The sequence below is a fragment of the Lampris incognitus genome, chromosome 2, assembly GCF_029633865.1.
Source record: "Lampris incognitus isolate fLamInc1 chromosome 2, fLamInc1.hap2, whole genome shotgun sequence".
Classification (NCBI taxonomy): domain Eukaryota; kingdom Metazoa; phylum Chordata; class Actinopteri; order Lampriformes; family Lampridae; genus Lampris; species Lampris incognitus.
Window position 1 is genome coordinate 95,571,678 of NC_079212.1, and position 21,261 is coordinate 95,592,938.

The window sequence follows — 21,261 nt, forward strand, 5'->3', positions numbered from 1 at the left end:
CGATATTGGTGTAAACTACTAATAAGACACGTTAGTCCCTAGCTAACGGGTCTGACCCTTTGGCCGAGCGGTTAGTGATGTCGCCTTGTGGTGCAGTACACCCCGTATCGAATCCCGCACCGGGCAAGAAAATAACCGGTTACATTGGTATCCCGGCTGCGGCGGTTCCTGCGGTTGTCCCCCGAATTCGCTACGTGTCAGAAGTGGGATCCCCGGCTGTGACGGTCCGGCCGGGTACGCCCTATCCCGAAGGAGGGGGGGGGGGTACACGAATAAGTAGCACTTGGCAAACGGGTCGGACCCTTTAGTCGGGTGGTTAACGTTGTCGCTTGCGGTGCGGGAGCCACGGGTTCGCCTACCGGCTGTGACGGTCCGGCCGGGTTACCCCCCCCCCCCGAATTCGCTACAGTATGGACAGAATAAAAAAAAAATTTTTTTGGCACTGAAGCAACCCCCTTATGCAGCGGTATTTTGTCCCAGTCTCTGCTGATAGATCGTGCCGGGAGGAAGAAGCTGATGGGATACGGCTATCTGTTGATGGGTGTTGCAATGTCTGTGCTAACTGTCACCTTGTCTATAAAGGTAACTCAGATCTACGTATCTTCTTTTTTATATATACATATATTGGTCTATGTCCTGCTCTTTTCTCCTCTGTTTTGCATGAGACAGATTATAAACCCCCACACCTCTCTCCCTGCAGAACCTGTATTCATGGGTCCCATATCTGAACATCGCCCTAATATTTTCTGTCATCTGTATTTATGGACTTGGACCTTGTGAGTTTTGCGTTGATTTTTTTTCCAGTTTGTAGTTGGAATTACATTTACAGGTACCACTTTACAACAAGACTTCCCTTATAAATGGTTTATGAATGGTTTATAATTTGTTTATTAATTAGGTTGGGAACACTTTATAAATCATTAATAAACGGTTACAACACATTAGATAAAAAGGGCAACAGTGACCTGTTGCTTGCCAAATAGTGAGCCCACATTTATCTTTACTATTAAGCCTCAGACTTCACTGGTTACTTAGCTAGCAAATAGCAAGATCTGCTAGCAACTAGCAAGTTCTGAGATTTAACAGAATAGATAAAAAGTGAAGCAGTAACTTGGTCTTGCCAAATAGTGAGCCTGCATAGATGTACAAAAACTCTGTTATAACTTGTTTATAATTTTTATTAATGATTTATAAAGTGTTTACAACATAATTTATAACCTAATTATGAACCATTTATATATCCTTTATAAGGGTATTGTTATTGTAAAGCGGTACCCTTTTATATTTACATTGACTCATTAGGCATACCCTTTTATCTAACATGACCTACAAGAGAGTCAGTATTTAGCAAATGAATTTGATTGTTACCAACTGGCATCACTGAGTGCTAAATGATAATTATATCACAGTATTACTAGATGTAGTAGTAGCAGTACATTTGCTACATAGTAATCATAATATAGTAGTACAAGATGGGCTAATAATAGCAGTGTATCTGCTACATAGTAATAATATCATAGTAGTACTATATGAAGTAGTAGTAGTAGTATATCTACTACATAGTAATCATATCATAGTAGTACTATATGAAGTAGTAGTAGTATATCTACTACATAGTAATCATATCATAGTAGTACTATATGAAGTAGTAGTAGTATATCTGCTACATAGTAATCATATCATGGCTTACATGTCAAGTGCATGTAGTGTGAGTGCACCTTAGATCATCAAAAGGTAGATATAGTATTATCAAAGTACACAGTAGAGTTACATTGCCACTTATAACAGGGAAATTATAACCATAGGTGATACATTTTTTGGTGTCTAGAAAAGCGCTATATAAATATTATTATCATTATTATTATTATTATTATTGTTATAGATGAAATGGAAATGGATGATCCGCTGTGGCAACCCCTAACGGGAGTAGCCGAAAGTAGTAGTAGTAGTAGTAGTAGATTATTATTATTATCATTATTATTATAGCATCTTAAGTAGGGCTGAGCAATATGGACAAAATCAAATATCACGATATTTTGGACCAAATACCTCAATATCGATATCTCGTTGATATTGTAGAGATGACTGTAGGTGCTCTAAACACGCATTAGTAATGCGAATATGATGTCCAAACAGTAGCGAGAAATAAGGAGCTAGAACAGTCTAATAAGTTCAGAAAATTGCTTCTCTTCACTGTAATGCAGCCTTTAGAACCATGAAAAGACAAAACTTATGCCACATCACATTATCCAAAGTCCCAGATAATATATATCTTACATCACGATGTCGATATAATATCAATTTATTGCCCAGCCCTAATCTCACGTACAAGTAGATCAGGGCACCATAGAAGACACCAACAATAATGGCGTTTAAGTAAGTAAGGGCTCAGTAGTATAATGGCACGGGATCTCAGCACTGATTTAGTTTGGTGCTAGTTGAGTTGGTGAGGCTGCAAGTGGAAATGTTATTTTCATCCCCTTCCAGCTGGCGTGTCTATGGCCCTCCCTGCTGACCTGTTCCTGCAGGCCTGGCGTCCCTCGGCCTACGTTATCAGTGGAACTGTCGGCTGGCTGAGCCTGTTCCTCATCAGCATGCTCTTCCCCTACGTGGTGGTGAGACACTGGCTTAGTCACCCGATGAACTGTGGAGTGTGCACTCAAAAAAAAATTAAATGTTGGATTTACTTTAACGTTATATCAAGTGGTTCCACGTAACTGTGTTAAGTAACTTCCTAAGAAGATGACTTATCAAATTGTCATGTTTTTTTGTTGTTGTCTTTCTTTCATTTCCCCCTATAGGAAGGACTTGGGCAGTTTTGTTTCCTGATCTTTGTGGCTTACTGCATATTGAGCTCAGCGTTCGTGCTTTATTTCATGCCAGAAACCAAAGGAAAGACAATGGTGGAGATTATGGAGGACTTCAGCAAACTGAATTTCAGCAACAGAGGGACTGACAGCGAAAAGGCAAACACTGCTTTTGAGACTAAATTTTGAGATTTTTTTTACATTTTTCACCGCAAGTTTTTCCACTTTATAGCTGTATTTTTTCATATCTTTTCATTCCTCTACAAATCTGTCGACATAACAAGCCATTTATTAAAGCCTCAGTGTTAAAAAGCAGCAAAGTGTGTAGTGTGTCTGTACATTGGTGGAAGTACTTACTGGTAATACGGGTAGTCTCCTTCTACATAGAGTCCAACGGTCTCATAATGCATTAAAACATGGGAATTGGCAGATGTTTCTCAGGCCATGAAAGTGAAAAAGAGACAACAGAATGTGAACATGTTGTGTAGAGAAATCTGCCCTGCAGTCCAGGTAGTGTATGTATCATTACACAGAGAACAAAAGAAAAAAATGGCGGCCCAGTGGTTAGTGCTTCCGCCTCACAGCAGGAAGGTCCTGGTTCGAACCCCAGGGTTGTCCAACCTTGGGGGTCATCCCAGGTCGTCCTCTGCGTGGTGTTTGCATATTCTCCCCGTGTCTGCGGTGGGTTTTCTCCAGCTCCGGTTTCTCCCACCATCAAAAGAAACATGCATTTGTTTACCGACCAGAGGAGGCGCTAGTGCAGCAATCAGGACACATACCCACATCCGGATTCCCACCCGCAGACACGGCCAATTAGTGTCTGCAGGGACGCCAGACCAAGCCGGAGGTAACACGAGGGATTCGAACCGGCGAGCCCCGCGTTGGTAGGCAGCGGAATAGACCGCTACGCTACCCGGACGCCCTCATTACACCGTTTTGCCTCTTTACAATTTGGAATTTGGCCCCGGATATGAGCGTTTCAGACATTTGTCAGCTACAGGGGGCAGAGAAACACTTGTTTGGGGTCCTTTTTTTAACCAAGTCTCACAATAGGACACAATGCCCATCCATCCATGTACGTGCTTAATCCAATACAGCCTTGCAGGGTACTGGAGTCTATCCCAACAGGCGTCAGGCAGAAGGCTGAGAGACACCCTGCCTATGTCACCAGCCCATCACCGTTTATTTGAAACAGTTACTTTGATTACATTGGATCAGTACCAACTAATAATAGTAACACAGGCGAGGGGAGATGAAATCTTTTTCAAATGCAGTTTATTTTGATGCTCACCTCTGTATCAAGGAGATGAGACTCAATAACTGAGTAAAAAAAAAAAAAACATCTATAGAAAAGTATGCTTGTATTGAAATATGCTCAGACTTTATAACAAAACATGTAACTCGTATGTTTTAGGAACAATCTTTTCAGTTACAATGGTTAAAATACCGATTTGACATTTTGTACATCTTTTGCGTGTGCATGTCTTTTCATACAAAAGTGTCGATGCCAAGTCACTGTGTACGAGTTTACCTACCCTTTAGAAAAGGGGACCTACACTGATCAGCCAAAACATTATGACCACTCACAGGTCAACTGAGCAACGATCATCTCCAAACGAGGGCACGTGTCATGGTCTGGGCAGATTAGACGGTAAGCGAACGATCAGTTCTCGTAGTCAACGTGTTGGATGCAGGAGAAATGGGCTGGAAAGACCTGAGTGACTTTGACAAGGGCCAAATGGCAAGACTTGTGGGGTGCTCCTGGTCAACAGTGGTGAGTACCTACCGACAGTGGTCCGAGGAGGGACAAACCACAAACCAGAGACAGCGTGTTGGGCGCCCAAGGCTCATCGATGCGTGAGGGCAATAAAGGCTATCCCATCTGGTCCAAACCAACAGGTCTACTGTGGCACAAGTCACACACATTTTTAACGATGGTTACGGGGGAATGTGTCACAACACCCTGGGCAGTGCCCATGATGACCCCTGTCCACCATCGAAAGCACCTACAATGGCCACTCGAGCGTCGGAACTGGGCCCTGGAGCAGTGGAAGAAGGTGGCTTCATCCAATGAATCTCGTTTTCTTTTAGATCACACAGATGGCCGCGTATGTGTGCGCCGTTTACCTGGGGAAGTGATGGCACCAGGATGCACTGTGGGACGATGACAAGCCGGTGGAGGGAGTGTGATGCTCCGGGCAATGTTCTGCTGGGAAACCATTGGTCCAGCCATTCATCTGGACATCAATTTGACACACGCCACCTACCTAAACATCATTGCAACGGTATTCCCTGATGGCAGTGGCCTCTTTCAGCAGGATAATGCTCCTTGCCACACTGCACACATTGTTCAGGAATGCTTTGAGGAACATGATGAAGTGCTCAAGGTGTTGCCCTGGCCTCCAAATTCTCCAGATCTCAATCCAACTGGGCATCTGTGAGATGTGCTGGACCGACAAGTCCAATAAACGCCGGCACTACCTCACAGCTTACAGGACCTGAAGGATCTGCTGCCAATGTTTTGGTGCCAGATGCTGCAGGACACCTTCAGGGTTCTTGCGGAGTCCATGCCTCGGCGGGTCAGTGCTGTTTTGGAAGCACACGAAAGACCAACGGCATATTAGGCAGGTGGTCATAATGTTTTGGCTCGTCAGTATATCCAATCCACTGCTGTGCACAAGTAGTATTTGGAAGGCACTTTGCAACAGACCAAAAGCATAAAGCAATAAACAAGAGCCGCAGCCTAAATAGCCAATGAAAACATTGAGTACCAACATGAATGAGGCAAAATTATACCACCAGCTGAAAGTAACAGCGCGTTATTTGGTTACCGGAAAATTCTAACATGTTATTTTTCGTGTTTTGTTGACAGCGTCTTCCATTTGTTCCAAAATGTAACACAAAAAACGCCCCCCCCCCCGATTCCCTCTACGTAGGGCAGTTTACCAGTGCATTATCTCAAAGTGGATTGAAAAAGGAAACCCAATGGTCAAGATGCATGAATAATGCAGAACTGGCGGCGTTTGCACCACCGGAGCAGAGAGACAGAACGGCGGACAGTGATACGACTGCTGCCAACCAGTGATCAACATTCAGTTCCCAGCTCAACTCTCATCCCAGGACGTGGCACACGGCGCCTCCTCTGTGCATGCACTGAAACAAATTTCAATCAAATGGCCATAACTTAATATTTTACCCACTTCATAGACATATATTTATGCATGATAGTGAGTGTTGAGCGTGTGAGTGTATACAGTATGTGTATATGAATGGTATATATACTTGTTACAATCACAATTTAAGCATAAATAATATAGGAATGTACTGAATTTAATGTCACAAATAATAATCAAAACAGGAGTACACAAACAAAGGAACACCGATCACACGTACAAACACACGGACAGCTTATATAAACACACGCATCACCGGGCTTTCCTACTCCTCTCCTCCGTTTACAGGCCCACCAGCGCACAAACAACACGCGGCCCTGTCCCTGTTACACACTACATTGATCGGCGTCTCCACAGACGGCTTGTGAAAACACAGGCCAGGAAAAACACCGGGACAGGAAAAAGGTCTGACGCAGTCCCAACTGTCGTGTAACAGGATGCAATGAGCTGCAGAATCATTTAATTACATTTTACACTATTGGTCCAAGTTTTACCCCCCCGACAGTCCAATCCATTAACTTGCAATTCGTTGTTGTGACAGAAACTGAATCAGAAAAAAATAAAATAAAATTCCAGCAAGCAAATCCTTACACATCTGGCCAAATAAACAATGTCTTTTTGAGGCTATAATATATTCTAGCATCGTGTGCTTATTCAACACTAAAGTATCTTGGATCCTTAGGCCTGACGTTTCCATTAAGCTGCAGACGAAAACCCAACAACGGGAGACAGAAACAAAAGCAACATGGAGGGGTAATGGCGTGAGTATATACTGTGTGAGGACTAGAGGGCACAGTTCAGCTGCATCTCCTCAGAAACAAGAGCCCTTCAACTTGTTCCACCCGTTTCCTTCTGAGTAACAAGCATACATTTCCATAGGTGGGTGGTTATAGCCGAGACAGGATGACCACCAACACCAGGCAGGTTTTCTTCGCCACAGCCCGACCAAACGCCGGGAGAGGGAGCGAGTAACGGGGAGTATGGCTGAGACGGCAGACGTAAGCCTGGCGAGATAGAAAGCCGAGTCGAGAGTGAGCCAATAACTCGAATCTCTTTTAAGAGTCCGATCGGTCAAGAGAGGCTGGTGCATCAGTTTATGAACAACCCCCCACCCCCACCCCCCCATCGATGCAGCTGTCGTCAAGCAGACACAAGGTTCGAATCCATCATTACACGACACTCACCAAACAAGTGCACATCTGTCCGAATCTAACATAATTTAGAGTGTAAGATTATCAAAATTAGCAAACCACAAGATTTTTGTTTGACAATCAATATATATATATAAAAAAAAAAACCAAAAAAAAAAAACCTTTGTACACAAAACTAGGAGGGCACGAATAAGTTAATAAAATATAATCTACATTTTTCAATTTATAATCACACCTGAACTTGGTCCCTGTTTTATATGTACAGAATTAATTTAACATTAGGTGATGAAGCGACAATACTTTCTTTGAGGAGTTTACGAAGCCCATCTGCAACAAGCTTGAGGCATGTTTCATGACATTCGTTACACGTAACCTTCATCGCACAAGCAATTTACCCTCACGCCTGAGAAAATCTAGCCTGTACAGCACAATTTTCCTAAAAATGACGATGACGATGATGATTTCATCAACGGCTCAACTCGCACCTCTTTCTACAAAGAGTGACTGTAAGCCATTATCATAAACCAACCGAGAGTCCAAAAAAAAGTATTTTTTTAAAGTTATTCACAAGAAAATGGGCCGCCAGCAGGTTCACTTCTTCTAATACATTCTTACAGTTATTCAACAATCCCCACACTTTGAAATGCATGTCATTACAAGTGACAAAACTACAGGAGGTAAGCATGGTGGATATTTAACAGTTCTAAAAGGTCTGATATTTCATCCAAATACAACTAGTAGCCCCTTAACTTGGACTCAGTGTATATTTTCACTTTGCTTGAATGATGGACTTACAGATAGGACAAATAGTGGTTACAGCTAATAGACCATAACCAATAATAATAATAATAATAATAATAATAGCCATAGACACAAGGTCGATCTGAAATGTAATTTAGTGCTGTAAAAATATCTTTATTTTTGCATGATCTGATGTAATAAAAACCCACCATCTTGACTTAAAAACATAAGGCAGTTGCAGAGCAACTAATTTTCTTAGGTAGGTCCCTCAGTTTTTAGGTATACATTACCAAGAAACCCCAGACTGCAGCTTTAGAAAGCATTTTCTCCATTTTTTTAAAATCCCCCCCCCCTTTCTCTCTCAGTTGTACCTGGCCAATCAACCCGCCCTCCGAGCCGTCCCGGTCGTTGCTCCACCCCCCTCTGGCGATCCGGGGGAGGGCTTCACACTACCACATGCCTCCTCCAATACATGTGGAGTCACCAGCTGCTTCTTTTCACCTGACAGTGAGGAGTTTCGCCAGGGGGGACGTAGCACGTGGGAGGATCATGTTATTCCCCCCCAGTTGCCCCTACCCAAACAGGCGCCCCCAACCGACCAGTGGAGGCGCTAGTGCAGCGACCAGGACACGTACCAGCATCCGGCTTCCCACCCACAGACACAGCCAATTGTGTCTGTAGGGATGCCCAACCAAGGTGGAGGTAACAAGGGCATTCGAACCGCCGATCCCCATGTTGGTGGGCGACGGAATAGACCGCCATGCCACCCGGACGCCCCTTCTTCATTTTTGTGATCTCATATCATTTCAAATTCCTGAACATTAATGAAACAAAAGCAGAAGAGGTCATGAGACAGGTGCTGCCAAAATGTGTTGGATCAATCCATAGGTACACTGAGCAACCTTTACCCGAGGCCTTCAACTCACACTATGTAGCAATGCTAAACAAGTGCTGCCCCCCCCCCCACACACACAAGATTTGTTTTGCTTTTAAATCTGACTGAATTAACCAGCAGAAACTCTGTTAAACTTGACAGTTATGAAACAAAAGCACTACGCTATTTTCTTCCACGAGGTAGCTGAATTTGTCACTGCGGTCACCGAAGCATTTCTTTGCCAGCATCTAATCATTTGAGACGCGGTATGGATGCCACCACACAGCAAACAATTCTGCTTCGACGAAACTGTTTTGAGGTTCTTCACTCATTTACAACCCAAAAACAAACAGGGTTTTTCTCCACCATTAAAAAAAACATAATAATCAACTTAAAGATCTGACATAATTTCTGTCTCTGAGTTTGTAACTAGCCCATCAGTCATGAAACATGCCGTAAGCCTGTAATGAATGTTGAAAGTAAACCCTTTACAAATAAATTCTTAAAAATTCGAGGCCAAGTTTTATCCCTGCCCTTGTCCTCCGCCCCCCCTCTCCTCAAACGCAGCAGAGCAGAAACTACAAAACTCTTGGGCGCTCCGAGGCGAGGGCATATCTGTTTACCGCCTTCAGAGCAACAAAGAACCAGAAATCAAACGCCGTCGTGGCCAAGGGTAGGTGTCCCGAGTGTGTCGTAAGCACTTCCATCGATGCAGATGAATACAGTAACAGATTACAAGTTGTGAGAATGCGTTAAATAATATTAATTCACCTCAATTGAAAAAACTGATAGGTATGCGGGCTTGATTACACTTACAATACAAACAAGTGGATAGAGATGAAAAATAATGAACAATCGAAGGATCAGATTAACAAAAACAATAGAAAACCTTCGAAGATATTACTTGATTGGGGAAACATAAAATGCAGTTCAACATTTCCCAACTCCGAAATAATAGGAACTCTATGGCGAAGTCGATGACACAGAGTAATGACATAATCAGATGCACAGTGAGCGACTCAATGAACAGCAGAGTAGTCTTGAGGCAAAGTTATTCCCAAATACAGAGGACCTCGGGTTGGCAAACCAGCCATTGTCCTAAAAAAACAGGAGGCTTTGACAGAGCTTAATCCCCCTGGGATTATGTCACTTCCCACCAAAATCGATCCCGCTCTGACCTGCCTCAGCATCCACCAGCGAAGAGGCAAAGGCAGACTGGACTATCTGAAAGCCAAAGGACTCAAGCAGAGACATGTTCTGTTGAGGGGAGAAAGGGGAGGTCAGGGAAGGGGTAAGGTCGGCCAAGCCAGACCCTGTTCCCCCTTGACCTTTCTGGGTTTTGTGTACTCTGTGCTGGTGCTTGTTGAGGTAGGACTTAGTGCGGAAAGCCTGACCACAGATGCCACAGATAAACTTCTTCTCGGGGTCTGTCTTGGCTTTGGCTCCCTCTGAAGAGCTGAGTGTCCCTGCGGAGGCTCCATTGCAGGCTAAGGGGGGCATCTCGAGCTCCTCGGCATCAGGCTTGTGTGGAGACTTGAGCTCGTCACCGTTGGACAGCTCCCCAAATGAAGGATCCGATTCCTCCGACTCCAGATGGGGGCATTTCCCAGCATTCTCCTGTCCGTCTGAAGTAAACACAGCAGAGTTGAAAGAGACAGAGCGAGCCATGAAGTGAGAAAGCAAGAGTGAAAGAATGCGAGAGAGACAGAGTAAGAGAGAGATTGAGAGAGAGGGGAGGGGAAAGAAAAAAAGTTAAAACAGAAATCAAATTAGGGCCAGTGCAATTGAAGCAGCGCTTCTCAACTAAAATTTCAGTCCAGTGTGAGGCCTCCACCTGAAAGGATTTCAAATTGGACCTGTTGAGGTGAGTTAGGCAAGTCACATTAAGGCAGTTGCACCAAACAAAGACAAGATTTTTAAATAAAGTAAAAGTTAAAAGGTCCCATGAAATGAAAAATATATTTCCATTCCAGTTATTCCTATCTTCTGAACCTAATCTACATCCATTTTAAGACTGTACTAGAAATTCACACAAAACAATTGGTCTATTTTTGTGTTCATAAGAATGTTTTTCTCTTCCTGACAAAAATGTTTTAGTTGCATCACCCTGCACTTGCACACTAAAAATATGTCCAATAAATTGGAAGCGAGATTGAGAGAAGACATGTGAGCTTCTATCGCCAAACTGAAACTAGCCAATAGCAGATCGGTGTCCACATTCTTCTCAACATGCCTGGTTATTATTGGCTATTAGTCAATTCAAACTCCATTCCTTCCAAAAATCCCATCCAACCATTCCGCTTTACTTGGATGTAAGTCACATCATGGCAGTTCGCAGTGCCCTAAATGCCGTTTCATGGGACCTTTAAGTTATTAAAAAAAAAACCACAGTATTCCTTAAAACCAATAAATAGGGCACAACAGTTATCTGGTACTAGAAGTAGAATTCGCAGCTCCACTTTTGTTCAATGTCCACAGAGGAATCTGCTGTGGTCGTCCAATCAGTGTGCTCTGCAGGCGCCATGCCCCCCCCCTCATCCCCCACCCACCTTCCTGCTGGACCGTACTGACCTGCAAGAGGCCCATGGAAGGGGAAGCCAGGGGCTCCGCCAGAGCGACACTCCCAGAAATATGGAGCCCCACCTGACTTCCCCAAGAGCAGCTCGGGCTGCAGGCCCAAGGCTGGAGGGCCATGCTGGGGGAGAACTGGGGATCCAGAGAGCCCACTAGAGTGACACTCTGCCTCAGGTAAGGTGACAAGCAGCTGGTGAGTAGTGCACAGGTCTACACAACACCCGGCCCCGGGGAAAGAGGGAAAAGGGAAGGGACAGACATGACAGGCCAGTGGAAACCACAGACACAGTTACCTTTGTTTCATCACAAACATTTACAATACTGTCATATTTAGCAAGACAAACAAAAACGGTACTCTATTTTGACTGAACTCATCATCTGAACTATAAAATTTCTATTTAAAATTGTGTGAATTCATCAAACCTCCTCCTTTATAAAACTGTCCCTCAAGTGAAGTGTTGGAGAGAAAACTTTTGATTCCATCGTGTTCATGGCTCAGCACCTTCCAACCACTTTATCATCTAGAGTAACTGATAATGACAAGTTATATTCAAAGTTGCAATATTTTATAAATTTTGAGCCATCTCATATTAACTAAGAGGAAATATGATGTCTAGAAACAACCAAGTGATTACAGCATAAGCACACTCTGCTGATATAATAAATGCACAAACATAAATGGTCTGGTGTCTCTTACAAATAAAACAAAACAAAATTATGACTTTAGTAAAATAAATAAATAAATAAACAACCAGAAAGGTAAGCTATACGGGCAGTACACATTTCTGGCCCAAGAGATAAACACACATTCTCTTGGTTTTCTGCTCAAATATAGCTCATCATATTTTCCTGATGTTGACTCATTATAAAGCAAATGATAACTACATCATTTGAAAACAGCAGTAATTCAGAGTTGAATCAACTCAAGTCGCTAGACCAGTGTTTCAGTGAAATATTCATTACAGAGCTGGTAAATGACTGTCAGTGAGCAAAAAGCTTTTAAATCCCTTTACAACCGGGGTTCGTAATGGGAGGGTTACACACTTTCCTGGGAAAGTAATCTGATAAGCAGCCTGGTATCTTGACATTTGATTTACATTCAGCGGAGAAAGTAGCACAAACTCAGACTCAACTACTGCTCTTGACTCCTGTTGAAAAAGGCTCAGTGCCTTTCTCGACAGCTCTTTGATGACAATTGCCTTCTGGATTTTCCTTGTCCCAAGTTCATCCTAATGACTGGGCTTTGTTGCACTCACGTCGCTATTACATGAAGGCAATCTGTATCATCTATAGGATCTAATCCAATGGTTCTAGTTTGTATAGGCTTTGTTCTCTAAGGATATCTCTCGTGGGTTTATCCCTTGCGTCCCCACTTAGCACTGAAAAAGCTTTAGTCCATGCCCACCTAATTGTGGGCCCCACTTGCGGCCGCAACTCGACTATATATTGAACCAAGGCCATATAATCGAGTCCCATTTTTCTTCAGCTACCGCTGCAAGCACTGGAGAAGACTTTAGAAGTAAAAGAAGAAAGTGAAGATGCCTTTGGTCAAATTTGACGGCAGCGTTCTGCTTGCAAAACAGGATACAGTATAGGCTTCGACCTGCACAGCAATTTTATGAGGGCTGCCTGGGGTCCAGAGCACACTGGCCTGGCACTCACTCTGCAAGCTACATACCCCTACTGCGCACGTCTCCTCAGGCAGAGAAACAGCGGAAGATGGACGCTTTCGCTGTTGCAGCCGAAGATGCATGGCCGGTGCAAGACAATTTTTCGGTGGATGAAGCCTTGGACCCGCTGGATCTGATGGATGCGCTGGAGTCTGCCGGTGGTCCGCTGGATGAACTCCCAGGAGTCTCCTTCTCGGTCTCCACTGCCCTGTCAGTGATAACAGTCCTTGTTCGTGAGTTCTAGGGTATTATTAAGAGAGCAGCGGCCTAGAAGGGCCTTGTCGTGTTGCCAGGGCAGGAGACCACTCCCCCGGATGACATGAATGGGGTTTTCCCTCTGATGCAGGAGGCTAGACAGGACCCTGTCTTTTGCTTACCAGCCATCAGATGGTATCAGGAAGGGGTGCCAAAGGACCCCAGGAACCTGCAGGCCCTTGTCTCCACCTATGTGCCCATCACCAAGGTGGATGGCATTTCGGAGCATGGCTTTCCTCCTGTCCCTGCCATGGAATCCAAGCTGACCACCTTTTTAGGGGTTAAAAAACAGGCAGACTCGGTCACAAGTCAGAGTCCAGTACCACCTTCCTCCCGGGACCAGCTGATGGCCCACTTAGTCCATGGGCCAGAGCCCAAAATTTCCTATTTCGGTACACTCAAGGTGGCAAAACTTACTTATAATTTTTGAAAGGATCCATGTCTGTAGATGATATTTTGGTATGATAACCATTCCTGAGTGGCAGCTTTATCACAGTTATCAGCTCATGAAGTTAACCACCCCCTAAAGTAAATTGCATTTTAGACGCTGGTGCATATCCTGGTTTAGCCTCATGGTCAGGACATTTTTCAATGTTCTATAATATTGTCTTTGGTATCATTTTAAAGGGGACCTTCTTAGCTTTCATTCAAGCCCTGTTGTGGATATTTCTCACAAATATAGAGGTCACTTGAGCTCTTCAACCTGTCAATAACACACATCTTTCTGCAATGTTCGCCTAAACTATATACTTTCTTTTAGCCCTGTGGCATCTAGGAATATCAGGGACACAAAACACAAAAACTGGAATACTCACAGGACTGTAAAGATTCAGGAAATGTATAATATACCCATACTATTTCATTATGTGAGGTGATTGTGAACCTTAAATTAGAAGGGCATTATTACTAAGAAACTAACTAGACCAAAGCCAGTTAGTCCATGGGTCAGACCAGATATCGATATCACCCAAGGTGACACAACTTCACTGGTGCCATTTTATTTGGTACACTAACAGAAGTAAAATAATACATGATAACCTTTCCAAATGAGCAGCTATTTCATTTTTCTTTCAGGAAACCTGTTTCTGTGCCTCTCACGATTGTGTATTTGCCCAGATTTTTTACAAATATAGCATTTCAACACCCCTGGTACTGATTAGCCTAGCTTAAACTCTGGGACAGTTCTTAGTTGGCCAACAACCAAGGATAACCAGTACTGTGTACTTCCATTCATTGTGCTAAGCTAGGCTAACGTGCAGCCAGATAGCTTTCTACTAAACACATATAGAGGAAACTGGTATCTATCTTCTTGTCTCACTCTGGAGAAGATTGTAAGCTAATTTCCCATAATGTTAGCATGTTCTTTTAATGTATATGTTAATATGATTAGTTAAAGTGGCTACGAGGAACTTTCATCTCGTGTTGATTTTAGCGGCCTCATGTGGACAAAATACAGCTGTTGCATAGCAACTAGGTAATGTATCTATTTGTGGCTATGTAAGATAAATAATGGTAATATGACGCTGGTGAAGAAAGGTAAACTTTGTTTTAGTAGTGTTCATACAGCTAAGTTACATGTATTTGTTTGTATGTGGCAGGTGAAAACTGACTGAATATGGCCACTGGTGAACAAGCAAGTTTTTACCCAATACCAAAGCGCCCACGGGTGGAGTGCATTATCCACTGTTCTGATGATACAGATAAGCTGGTTTCACTACAAAGTGTCGACTCATGGAGAACTCTGCTCAGGGCAGCTCAGATACGAAATCATGCACCAGTTTTGAAACTGGCAAAAGACATTCCTGAGGGACAGATTCCAGCAATCTACTACCACAGAAAGTGTCGCAGTATCTTCACTATGAAGCAAATTCTTGATGGCCTCCTTGCAAAAGAAAAGAAAAGTTGTGTCTCTGCTGAAGAGAAACAATCTAAGAGAGTAGCTCGACATGCTCCAAGTACATCTAGGACTTATGATGCAGAGTGCATATTTTGTCAGAAAAACAGCAAATACTCCAAGAGACAGAATACGAGAGAAGTACTGGTGCAGTGTCGAGAACTGCGAGCTGATGCAAAGATCAGGAGTGCAGCCACAAAGAAAAGGGACAGCAGAATCCTTGCCATTGTGAGTAGAGACCTTGTAGCAGCTGAAGGGCACTACCACAGGTCATGCTATAGACTTTACACCAAAGAAGAGGTTTCCAAAGGAGAGGTTGCCAGCAATGAAGATGATGATGCTGCAGCCCAGTATGAAGCTGCTGTGAATAAGGCATACAATGAGCTGTTCCTCTTCATCAGGATGGAGCTTTTTGGCAATCCTCAAGTGATGACAATGACTGATCTCTCTTCTAGACTGGTAGCTTCAATGAACTCCCAAGGCATTGCCCAAGTCAAGGAATCAACCAAGAAGCACATAAGGCGAAACCTGGAGAGTGAGTTTGCTGGAGCCTTTCAGATATTCCCTGATGAGAAAGGAAAATTCCTCCTCTATCCCGATAACTTGTCCATGAGGGAACTTGCCAAAGAAAATCAGTCTCTCAAAAGGGAGCTGCAGACCCTGAAAAGTGTCAGTGCATAAGATGTTATAGCCAAAGCAGCCATCAAATTGAGAGCAGACATTAAAAGTCAAGATGTTCCTCGAACCTGGCCGCCTGAAGTCAAACCAGAAGCAGAATGTCCTACCATTCCAGAGTCGCTCATTATCTTCCTGTACTCTCTACTCACAGGCTCAAATGATCCTGATCATGCATCCCAGAGAGTGCAGTGCCTTCTGCAGTCATTTGGCCATGACATAGTATATGCAGTGACATGTGGAAATACCAAGCCTTCCAAGCACATTGTTCTGCCATTCAGTGTCAAATCGTTGACAGGAAATGTAGAGTTGATAAACATCCTCAACCGACTTGGTCACAGTGTGTCCTATTCACAGATGGAAGAGATCAACACTGCCCTGTGTCTCCAGAAACTCTCATCATCAGGGAGTGGCATTGCCCTTCCAGCTAACATCCATCCTAGCATATTCACAACTTTAGCCTGGGACAATATCGACCGTCTTGAAGAAACTGTCAGTGGTGAGGGAACATCTCACAGAGTCAATGGGATTGCTGTGCAAGCAAAGCCAGTCAACCCACTTCCTGTCCAACCCATGCCCACTGTTCCCAAAACAAAGAAGAGAAGCATTGATGGACCCCCACCAATGTTACCAACTTACAATGCTGGACAACGGGTAGGGCCACCACAAAGCAAAAAGTCAGATGCCGATACTGCAGCCAATACTAAGCTTGCCAGAGAGAAAAACCTTCTTTGGGTCCTAGCACGCATGTCACAACAAGAAGAACAGTCAGTCAGCAGCTGGACAGGCTTCAACATCCTGACTCGAGGAGAGATGACGGTCATCCCCGACAATATAGGCTATCTGCCTACCATCAATGCTCCAGCGACACAAATGTCTACTGTCAACGAGGTGCTTAACCAGTCACTGAGCATCATGCAGTGCTTAGGCCTGAGGAAGATTGTCTGTGTCTTTGACCAAGCCCTGTATGCGAAGGCTGTCGAGATCACATGGAAACACCATGACAAGTTCCATGATATCATCGTTAGGCTTGGGGTATTCCACACCATCTGCACACTGCTGGCAATAATAGGTAAGCGTTTCCAAGATGCTGGACTCAAAGACCTCTGCATTGATTCTGGCATGATTGCAGAAGGCTCAATTGCTGGTGTTATGGATGGCCGCAAGTACAACAGGGCAGTGCGACTACACAAGCTCCTGTATGAGGCTCTCATGCGACTGACCTTGAATGGTTTCCTGTCCTGGTTGGAAGAAACTCACAGGAATGACATGGTTCACCTGAATGAGACACTGAAGACCATTGACAGCCTTGGGAAAGAAGTCTCACAACATGCTTTGAAGGAGGTCCTCGAGAACAGCTCTTGTACACGCATCATGGATCTATTTGAAGTCTACCGTGAGTTCCTTAGAGGTGGAAACGGCAGCCTCTCGAACTTCTGGATGTCCTATTTGGACATGGTTGAAATCTTGTTGGGGCTCATCCGAGCATCCAGAGAGGGAGACTGGATGCTACACTTGGCTAGCATTCGAGCAATGATCCCATGGTGCTTTGCTTATGACAGGATGAATTATGCACGCTACCTCCCCTACTACTACGCCCAGATGTCTGAGCTGCCCATCACACACCCAGATGTGTACACAGAATTCATGGAAGGAGGCTTCTCAGTCCAACTGGGCTCCACCAATCCCTTTGGCCGAATCCCTGTTGACCAAGCTATAGAAGAAACGGTGAACAAAGACACCCAAACAGCTGGAGGGACAAAGGGATTCAGCTTGAAGCCAGGAGCTGTGACCAAATATTATCTCACAGCTGAGTATAGAAGCATGTACCTCAGACAGCTGAGAGACCTGACAGGTCAAGGCAGGTGCAAATGGTCTCATCCAGATCTACAGTCCAAGGATCAAGAGAGATGAAGCAGATGTCCAGTCTCTCATGGACCTTATGGAGAATAACTGGCTCAATCCTATGTCCCCTGATGAGATTGATTTGGTTAGCCTCTCCACTGGCAACATGGCTCCACCTGATGTGACCATAGATCTCTTGAGAGCTCTTGAGAAAGGAGAAGAGGCCTACCAAGCATTCCAGCAAACAAGGTTAGATGCAGACCCACCACCTGTGAAATTCCATGACAAGATGACCAAGCAAAGTCTGAAAACATTCTCCAATGTCAGCACAAAACAAGCTCATGGAAAGAAAGCACAGGATGTGGTTCTGAAGGCAGATAGAAACCTTTTCAGTCACATGATCCTGGTGGCTGAAAGCAGGAAGGTGAATCTGAAGGATGTCCTTGCCTACCCATTGGGCCCACTACCATGGGCACTGGCAAATGCTGATGGGTCCTTACGAAAAACAAACAAGGCTGCACTTGCCAGAGAGCTTGAAAAGAATGTATCTCCTGCAGAAGACATCCCAATCCCATCTACTTCCATCATTGATGGGATGAGCCTGGTCCAAAAAATGAATGGCAACAACAAAACCTTTGCACAGGTGGCAGAGTCAGCCTTGACCCAGGTCCTCCATGAGGGAGCACAGAGTGGGAGGATTGATGTTGTTTTTGATGTCTATCACCAGACTTCGATCAAAGATGCTGAACGACTGAACCGGGGTGGAGACATCACTCTCCAGTACAAGAATCTTGCAGGGGGACACCACGTCCAGCAGTTGAGAAAATTTCTGTGCAGTTCCTCCAACAAGACCAGCCTCATCAAGTTTCTGGTGGAAGAGTGGAAACTCCCACGATACAGAGCTATGCTGCATGGCAAGGTGTTGTACATGACCTGTGAGGAAACCTGCTACAAGTTGACAGAAGATGGATGTGAGGAAGCAGCAGAACTGCGCTCCACACATGAAGAAGCTGACACCCGTCTGCTCCTGCATGCATTGCATGCAGCAAATGCGGGCTCAAAGTCAGTTATCATCACAGCTGAGGACACTGATGTCATGGTGCTTTGTCTTGGCTTCCAGAAGGACATCACCTGTCCCATCTACCAGAAGTGTGGGACTCAGAACCGCACACGGTTTGTCGACATCACCAAACTGGCAAGTTCACTTGGAGACAGCATCTGTGACAGCCTAATTGGCTTACATGCCTTCACAGGCTGCGACACTGTCAGTGCATTCGGTGGTCGAGGGAAGCTGAATGCCCTGAAGATAGTGAGAAAGCACACTTCCTGCCAAGAGACTTTTAGTCAACTGGGACAGACATGGAATGTTGAGTGATGAGCTGTTCCAGAAAATTGAGCAGTTCACCTGTCGGATGTATGTTGCTAATAGCAGCACTGCTGAGGTGAACAAACTGCGTTACCAGCTCTTCTGCACCAAAAGGGGAGAGGTTGAGTCCAGCCAGCTGCCACCATGTAGAGACTGTCTCTTTATGCATGTTCAACGAGCCAACTATCAGGCAGCAATATGGAAGTGCTGTCTGCAGGCTAACCCTGTGGTGCCAAGCCCTACTGAGTATGGATGGACAGACGATGAAGGCAAACTGGCAATTTACTGGATGCGCTCCCCACCTGCACCAGATGTGGTCTTGGAAATGCTAACATGCAAGTGTGTGCATTCATGCAAAATGCCAAGCTGCATGTGCCTGTCAAATGGACTTCCATGCACAGACATGTGCAGGTTACAGACCTGCAGTAACCAAAAACAGCAGGATGGTCCAGAACTGGACTTTGAACTTGGGGAGTCAGATGATGAGAGAAACGAGCAGTTTGATGAATGACAGTGTGATGATTCTGATGGTATTACTGTGGTAGTAGTCTATTGATGCACAGGATGTTGATTCTGGACTTGGTTACCCAGAGCTTGATAACAATAATGTAACCATATTCACATATACCCATTACCCTACCCATTACCATTACATATACCCACTAATGATATGGGATTACATGTATCATTGACTAAGTATATGTAAATGTCAATGTTGTTTAAAATATTAAAATAGTTCATTACCTCACTATGGTATTCCTTTTTATCATGTATTTTGATTGTGTATTTAAACAAATGTATAGAGACCAGTTTGTGACCTAACTGGCTTTGGTCTAGTTCTCATTTAAGGCTCACAATCACCTCACACAATGAAACAGTATGGGTATATTATACATTTTCTGAATCTTTACAGTCCTGTGAGTATTCCAGTTTTTGTGTTTTGTGTCCCTGATATTCCTAGATGCCACAGGGCTAAAAGAAAGTATATAGTTTAGGCGAACATTGCAGAAAGATGTGTGTTATTGACGGGTTGAAGAGCTCAAGTGACCTCTATATTTGTGAGAAATATCCACAACAGGGCTTGAATGAAAGCTAAGAAGGTCCCCTTTAAAATGATACCAAAGACAATATTATAGAACATTGAAAAATGTCCTGACCATGAGGCTAAACCAGGATATGCACCAGCGTCTAAAATGCAATTTAGTTTAGCGGGTGGTTAACTTCATGAGCTGATAACTGTGATACAGCTGCCACTCAGGAATGGTTATCATACCAAAATATCATCTACAGACATGGATCCTTTCAAAAATTATAAGTACGTTTTGCCACCTTGAGTGTACCGAAATATCGTCTGGCCCATGGACTAACTTGGTGGAATGGGCACACCAGTGCACCTTCCAAGCACTGGCAGCAATGAACAGCACTGTCTTTTCATTGCCCAGGTTGGCCATCCAGATGCCTGAGCCCCGGAGAAAGAGGCGGAGCTCAGTAAGGCCACCAGCGCCATTTAGACACTGTGTGCTTCTGTTGCAGTCTCCCAGGCCAGAGTTGCAGCATGGCAGACCATGATTCATCGTAAACTATGGCTACAGCAATCCTCCATTCCAAACATGTCGATAAAAAGAACTGATTAACGCTCCCATCAGTCAGAACGGACTTTTCGGACCAGGTTTTCAGAACATGGTGAACACTTTGTTCACATCTCCTGGGCTTGACCAATTGTGCAACCGCTACGCTCCTCCAGTCAATTGCGGGACCACCATGATCATCAGGAGCGTCGCCAGCGGCACAGACATCCCGTGCTACCATCTTCCTCTGCCTCTGCAGCCTCCACCACAGCTGCCACCACCTCAAAAGAGCTCCAAGTCCAGACAGGTGGCCTGTTCTTGGACCAACCCTTCCCAGGAGCCTCCCCAGAAGCAGAGCAAATGATGATTGTTTGGGGGGATGTCTGTTTACAATTGAATATATTCGATGATTGTTTTGATGTTTTGAATGAAACACAAACATTATCTTAAAAAGAGCTGTTATCCTGTCTAAAACCGTCTGCTCCTGAATCTTCAGACTCAGCATTAGCTGTTGAACACACTTCCCCCACACCATGCGAGCCAGCAGCCCTTAACCTTTCGGTTGACAGTCAACCCGGATGGATTCATGTCTCCTATGCAGTACATCTCCATTTCTCATTTGGAGTTTTCTTCCAAACATTTTTTTCTACTGAAATGTGTGAAGATGA

General features: G+C 44.3%; 1 protein-coding gene across 3 annotated transcripts in view; it reads right to left on the minus strand.

Moving 5' to 3' along the window:
• Positions 1-9,296: 9,296 nt before the first annotated feature.
• patz1 (POZ/BTB and AT hook containing zinc finger 1) overlaps positions 9,297-21,261 on the minus strand; it is a 36,328-nt gene continuing 24,363 nt past the window's right edge. For 2 of the 3 annotated variants that reach the window (XM_056274819.1, XM_056274818.1), the window contains one exon: positions 9,297-10,371. In XM_056274819.1, the coding sequence (XP_056130794.1) occupies positions 9,893-10,371 (479 nt within the window). In that variant the 3' untranslated portion in view covers positions 9,297-9,892. Of the gene's footprint in view, positions 10,372-11,317; positions 11,531-21,261 lie in introns of all 3 variants that reach the window. The other variant, XM_056274817.1, reaches the window with a different exon arrangement.